The 6,531-nt window shown below is 52.5% G+C and overlaps 2 protein-coding genes across 2 annotated transcripts in view; one reads left to right on the top strand and one right to left on the bottom strand.

Annotated features, from left to right (window-relative positions):
- The window catches only part of CHC_T00010005001 (peptide methionine sulfoxide reductase), a 2,006-nt gene extending 587 nt beyond the window's left edge, over positions 1-1,419 (bottom strand). Inside the window, exons 1-3 of the mRNA XM_005711937.1 lie at positions 1,081-1,419; positions 384-953; positions 1-216 (exon numbers count right to left, since the gene is read on the bottom strand). The exon at positions 1-216 is cut by the window's left edge and continues 457 nt beyond it. Of these exons, the coding sequence (XP_005711994.1) occupies positions 1-216; positions 384-953; positions 1,081-1,419 (1,125 nt within the window). The remainder of the gene's footprint in view (positions 217-383; positions 954-1,080) is intronic.
- A 3,178-nt stretch (positions 1,420-4,597) lies between these two features.
- Positions 4,598-4,675, top strand: CHC_T00008061001 (hypothetical protein). The gene has a single exon (XM_005711936.1). The coding sequence runs from the start codon at positions 4,598-4,600 to the stop codon at positions 4,673-4,675; it is 78 nt and encodes a 25-aa protein (XP_005711993.1).
- Positions 4,676-6,531: the final 1,856 nt, after the last annotated feature.

The following is a 6,531-nucleotide window of genomic DNA, read 5'->3' as shown; positions in this document are numbered from 1 at the left end:
CGTCTCGGTCGCGTCCTTGGCCGCGCTCTGCCCCCCCTTCTCCAGGTACTGCTGGTGGTACTCCTCCGCCAGATAAAAAGGCACCCCTTCCGCGCTCTCGATCTCCACCACCGTATCCTTCCCAAACCTCTCCCGTGCCTTTCGCTTCGACTCTTCCGCCACCCGTTCCTGCTCCGAGCTCTGCACATAAATCCCGCTGCGATACTGCGTCCCGACCTAATAACCCCCCAACCAAAAACACAATCAACCAGCAAAAAAAACAAAACAAAAAACAAAACAGAAACGTTGCATGTCAGTACACTCCCCTTCTCCAAACGAATTCCAACATCTCCCTCTCTCCTCCCGCCCTCTCTCTCCCCCGTCGCCCGCTCTCGCTCACTTACATCATTCCCCACCTGGTTGGGCGTCATCGCCGACTGCCCGAGCCGTTCCCAGAACACCTCCACCAGCTGCTCAAACGACACCCGCGCGGGATCAAAGTCCACAGCCACGGCCTCCGCATGCCCCGTCCTCCCCGAGCACACCTGCTCATACGTCGGCTTCTCCGTCTGCCCATGCGTGTACCCAACCCTGGTCGCCACCACCCCTGCCACCCTCTGAAACGCGAGCTCGGCGCCCCAGAAGCACCCGAGCCCGAACACCGCCCTCTCCATCCCCGGCCCCACCTCCCCCAGCACGCCCTCCTCAAACCCGACCAGCTCCATGTCGAACGTCAGCGCCTTCCCCGCCAGCTCATGGTTCGCGTCCAGCTCGATCTCCTCCGCGTCCGCCCCCAGCACCACCGCCATCATCCCGTTCGACAGCGGCACCTTGCTCCCCACCACCACCTCCATCCCCTCCGGCACCCGCGACCGCGGGATCTTCACCACCATGTCGTCCGACCGCTCCCCGTACCCGCGCTCCGCCTCGATCCGCGTCCGCCGCGACTCGCCCACCTGCAGCCCGCGAACCGCCTGCCCCCCCGCGTTCCGCAATCGTCGCACACCCGCAAAAAAAAAAACACCGCACAATTGTCAGCATCCTCGTCTCCGCCGCCACACCGCCCCGTGCATCTCCCCCTCACGTCCGCGCGTTACTTACGTCGTCAAACCCCCGGATCACCGTCCCCGCCCCAACCACGAACGACAGCGGCGTCCCGCGCTCGCGGCTGCTGTCGAACTGCGACCCGTCGTCCAGGAACCCGGTGTAGTGCACCTGCACCCCGTCCCCGTCGCCCGCCACGCGCATCGTCGTCGTCGTCGTCGTCGTCGTCGTCGTCGCCCGCGCACCGCGCGCCCGCCCCGGGAAGGTCGTGAGCCCCGCGCCCCGCCGCGGCGGGGCCGCCAGTGCGAGCGACGCGCGGGGACGCGCGCAGCGCAGGCCGTGGAATGCGGACCGCCCCGCGCAGAGAATTGCCGTCGCAGTGATGAAGGCGGCCATTGTGCGAGATTGCAGGGGAAGCACGCGAAGACGCTGCGTGACGGATGGCGGGTGCGGGAAGGGATGGAGTGAGTATGCACTGCGTAAGGAAGATTTGGTGTGTGCACTGCGTAAGGGAGATTCGGTCTGTGCCGTGTGCGGTCTGTGCTGCTGCGGCCGTTGGAGCAGGCCCCTGAGGTCACGATTGGTCGGTCCCTAGACTGGAGGCGTGTGCTCGTATGATTGTACTGTACGGATACAGTGTCATTGTATGTACGCGTGTGATTGTGCCTGCTACAGTACAACTGTAAGCTTTTTTTGCCATACAGTGCACGTTTTAGAAGCAAAAGCCACGTGGGATCAAACCAACCGGATCAAAAACCAACCGGATCAAAAACCAACCGGATCAAACGAGGGACTCACAAGGGCCCGGTGAGGCGACTTTTCCGAACAGGAGCAGTTTAACCACAACATAATTTACTGTTACCTACGAAGGTACTCTTAGTACAGTACAAGGGTACTGTATGATACTTCAATACTCATTTAATCTTGTCATCTCGCAAAGCATTTTATTTCCTCCTCCGTTCGCCGCATTAAGAGGACCTGCCCCAGATAATAACTGCCTTAACCACTTTTGGACAAGTCAATTCAAATATAAGGACATCTCGTCGAATTCGTAGTAAACATGGAAACACATTTTTATGCAGGAAGCAGTTCGTCTATCACGGCGCCTGCTATTCCTTGACTTTCCTTTTAAAACAAGGTTTTCTTCCTATGCCTCTACTAGACTAATAAGCTAGAGAAAACATTTCTCTAGCTTGCTACAGTAGTCTAGTTTCTCATCTTTCTCGTCTAGAATCGGTTTCTTTTCGGTTTACTGTCCGTTAATTCACTGCATATTCGTCCCCCTAAAAACTTCCGTTTTAGAGGACGGCCCTCATCAACTTGTGCCGTAGCAAAACAACAGCCAATTTGCTTCACTTCAAACTACAAAAGTCTCTGGTGAACGCACATCACATCTGCTGATGCCCTTTTCCTCTTTTCTTGCCCCTCCTGAATCTCAAACACCTTCACATACTCCTCAAAAGTAGGAGCTGTCCTCTTGTTTGTCAAAGAGAACGGGTAATTACACTTGAGACTGGGCGACCGGTAAACCTCATCGTGGCATCGCCCAAATCCTCGCAGATGGTGGCACACGTATCCTTTTTCGTACAGCTCATCGAGCATACCCACTCCCCAATCTATTCCTTTGCGTCCCATCGATGATATTCCCACCGCCACGTAAGGCACCCGCACGTTTTCAAGCAAGTCTCGAGCTCCTTGAAGTACCTCCCTTTCGTGCCCTTGCACATCCATCTTCATAAACCAAATCTTCTTCTTATCAATCGGCAGCATCACATCGTCAAATCGGAACGTTGGAACCCGAACGCTTCCCTTTTCGTGCGCCCTCACCAACCGATTCGACTTTCCACACTTGGACAAATCATAGCAAGGCGACTGATGCAAGCTACCCGAACCTGTTTCGTTCGACAACGCCACGGGAATGTAGTACACCTTGGGCTTAACAGATTCATTTCCGTACGGAATTGTAACCGTTCTTCGCATGTACTTGTTGCTGTCGTTGCCGCTTCGCATTTTCACAAAAGCCGTATCTATTTGATTCTTCTTCATCACATCCCGGAACAGCCGTGCCAGCATCGGGCTTGGCTCAAACGAAAACACCATGTGACCTTTCTGAAACGCGTGAAGCGAGTATTGGTCACCGTTGTTGGCTCCAATGTCAACCACGATCTTTTCTGCCGCATTCTTGTCACCGAACCCGGGAGGCCAGAGAGACAGTTTCCCTTTCTCAAACCCGGCGAGAATGTCCGTGGAATAGACCCGCCTCCCCCACTCCCTTGTTTCCTTTCCCTCTCCAACCGAACAACACACAACTACAAGTGCCAGTAAAGTGGAAATCGCACAGGAATGCATAACTGCTGCGCAAACCTTTCTCAAGAGCACTCTCGGAAATCAACAGATGCTACAGAGAGAGACCTCCGACTATAGAGCGGTCATTCAGTGTATCAATGATGCTCATTACAGGAAGAACAAAACCTACCATCCTCATCGCATTCTGTATGTTGGAAAAGCGACGTCTACGGGCTTCGCGAGCAATTTAATTCGAGGCAGATCGTGTTGCGAGAGGTCTTACAATACCACACCGGTTAATTTGAAGACCGATTTTTGCAAGCATCGGGGCCTCTTGGGGGTCTGCTGACTGCTTGTCAAATATTCATAAACCACTCTTTCCGAATTAGAAATGCGGCCGCAGGGTGCGATGCGTATCATTTATGCGCGATTGAATTTTGTGATATTGCGCTAAACGCAAATTCATGGCTCACAGCCCAGTGGTACAATTTCAGAAACAACGGGACAAATAGGGCATACACGAGGCGAGCAGATCACATCTCGCGGTCGATGCTTTGGGTGAAGTCTGAGGGCTGAACGGAACAGTGGCCGAGCTCATAGCTTATTGCATATAAGAATACATAGGTCGGAAGGAAACTCAATCGTCTTAGATCTAAGATCATACCTGTGACTTAGAAGAGAGGTTTTCTACATGAGAGGGCTCCGGAGCAAAGATGGTAACAGCTGCCCTCTAGGCCGACCTTTGCAACCGACAAGTTGTGGAATGTGGGATTTCGGTGTGCCAACCATAAAGTAATTAGAAAAGGGGTTCATTCTATCGTTACGATCTATATCAAATATCTTTAGCGACATTTGTGCGTAAAACAGTCAAAAGGACTTGCATCACCCAGAGGCGACCGGAGAGGGATTTCTCGCGTCTGAGTAGGAACAGCCTACGAGGCACTGTAGAGAGATATCTAGTCATATCACTTGATCAGCCGGTTCGTTTTGGTTTCGCCTCTAGTCAAATCATTCAAAACGATTTTTGTCTTTCTTCACAGCGAATTGATGGACACCAGCTGGCGCATGCACGCGCTATAAGCTGGGGTGGATAAGAGAGGCTTGGGTGATGGTAGGGGCTTAGAGATGAAGTCGCTTTGTCTCCATGCGAAATTTGGCAGCTCAGAAAGTGGCCAGTTTCACTTTAGTTTGAATTTAAATACGGTACCATTTCCTCGTCGATCAAGCCAAAGCAGCCCCGGTAGCTCAGTTGGTTCACAGCAATCGAGAGCGTTAGGCTTTTAACCTAATGGCCGTGGGTTCGAGCCCCACCCGGGGTGCGCTGCCCCGATCGCCCAGCGTGATCGGAAACAATTTTTTTGGTTGATTTTCGAATGGATGACTATCGTAACATATGGCTGTTTTTTTATTTTGCCTTGCAGGAATTTTTCATGACGTCACTCACACTCGGCGCGCATCGTGCTGTACTGTGCAACTCTCGTGACATGGTCACAAGAACAAGTACGAGTGACATCACTGTTGTAGGGCAGGTCCCGGCTGTTGACAGTGTTGACATCAACAGCCGGGCATCAACCTGCCTAACAATGACAATTCCTCTCACTAATCCCTCGCTCACAGAGCTGCAAGGTGCGGGATGAAACGGTATGCCATAACGTCATCGGTGAACGGCGGTTTTGATCACACAGCCATTGACATACACCGGTGTGCCATGTGAAAGACAAACTAGTGTAAACGGGCAAGATGGTGGATGAATAAAAGAGCATTTTCCATTGATAACGTTTGAGTATGAAGGAAGACGGGAAGGGCGGTCTCTTTTTTTCTCCTCTTGTGTTGCTGCCAAGGCGTATCGGCAAAGGCGTGGTGGGTTTTCGGAGAGGCGGTGAGCAAATTGCATGAAAACGGACAAGATTCGAGCTTATTTGACGTTCTGCTCAGACTGGAAGGCCCGTAGATTGTTGCTGTACAAATGGAACTCGTTCTTGGCACCAGAGGGATGCAGATGATAGGGAGACATGGTAGCCCGAATAATTCTGCGACGTCATACAGTGTATATTGAGGGTTCGATGTTTGGGCAGTTGGCAACACGCGGTGTTTCGTGCTGTAATACTAGAGGCTCTAGCCAGAGACTACCGTAGCGACTAGCTCTATATAGAAACTAGTAGAGTAGTTTGCTTTGTTGATGATACGATATGGTGAGGTGTTGCAAGGAGGGATTTTGGTGCGTGTGTAAAAGGATTGGATGTGTCACGGGACCGCGGTGCACTTATACTGTATGGTGCTGTAGGTAGAAGTGGTGTCTGGTCAGCATGGGTTGTCACAACTGGGCATGCTACGAGATGAAGAGGATCGGAGAGACGATCGGTGAGACGATCGGTGAGACGATCGGAGGGCGATTGGTATGATACGTTGATGCTAAGAGCATCCCTCCAGTTTCTGGTGTACCGTGTGGGTGTCGTCATAATGGGGCACGCCATGCCATAGCGTAAACTTTACGTATTGTACAAAAGAGTAGTGTAGTAGTTTCGGTTGTCGCGTTGTGCATGATTGTGTGTACAGGTTGTTGAAACAAGGTTGTTATGCAGGAAATGAAAAGGCGGGATTACGGATCATGCACATGATTGGCACTGAAACGCATGGTTTCGCAACGCAGAAGTCAAGTACACGGTGGCGCGAACATGTTCATCTTGGTGCTTTTAGTCGAGAATATATTGAACACTGCAGGAACCCTGATAGGAGGGGATGGGAGGTCAGTTGTCATTCTGGCACAAGATATTTTGGGTACACGAACGTGTGAAGAGGCAGCAACAGGGCAAGGGGCGATGATTGCTGGCGCAGGGTGTGCATGAAATACGGTACGTTCGGCGGTATTGAACTTGAACGTTGAAGGCTTCAACGTTGAAGTTGCATCCGTGGCTGCCCATGCTTCAGCAGTGGACGTCCAACTGCTTCAATGCATGGACAGGCACGGATGGGTGATCATTCATGAGGGCCGTTGCGGTGGCGTGCTAGCATCGCAGGCGACCAGGTGGATGACAAAGTGCATTCTGTGGGCCGCTGCCATCAACGCGTGCCAGTCGGCATTGCACCGCCACGTGTCGCACACAGACACTGTAATATACGTGTACAATACAGCAGTTGTTTCTGCGAAGAAAAGATGCCCAACGAACCCCATCGCTACCGCCCAAGGAGATCCCCCCCCCCGTTGACGTGCCGGCAGCACCG

Source organism: Chondrus crispus, genomic scaffold, assembly GCF_000350225.1.
Source record: "Chondrus crispus Stackhouse genomic scaffold, scaffold_93, whole genome shotgun sequence".
Classification (NCBI taxonomy): Eukaryota; Rhodophyta; class Florideophyceae; order Gigartinales; family Gigartinaceae; genus Chondrus; species Chondrus crispus.
Note: the sequence above shows the minus strand (reverse complement) of the source record. Positions and strands in the feature narration are given on the sequence as shown.

Excerpts from the sequence above, each read along its gene's own strand:
- CHC_T00008061001 (XM_005711936.1), top strand. The coding sequence starts at position 4,598 with ATGGCCGTGGGTTCGAGCCCCACCCGGGGTGCGCTGCCCCGATCGCCC.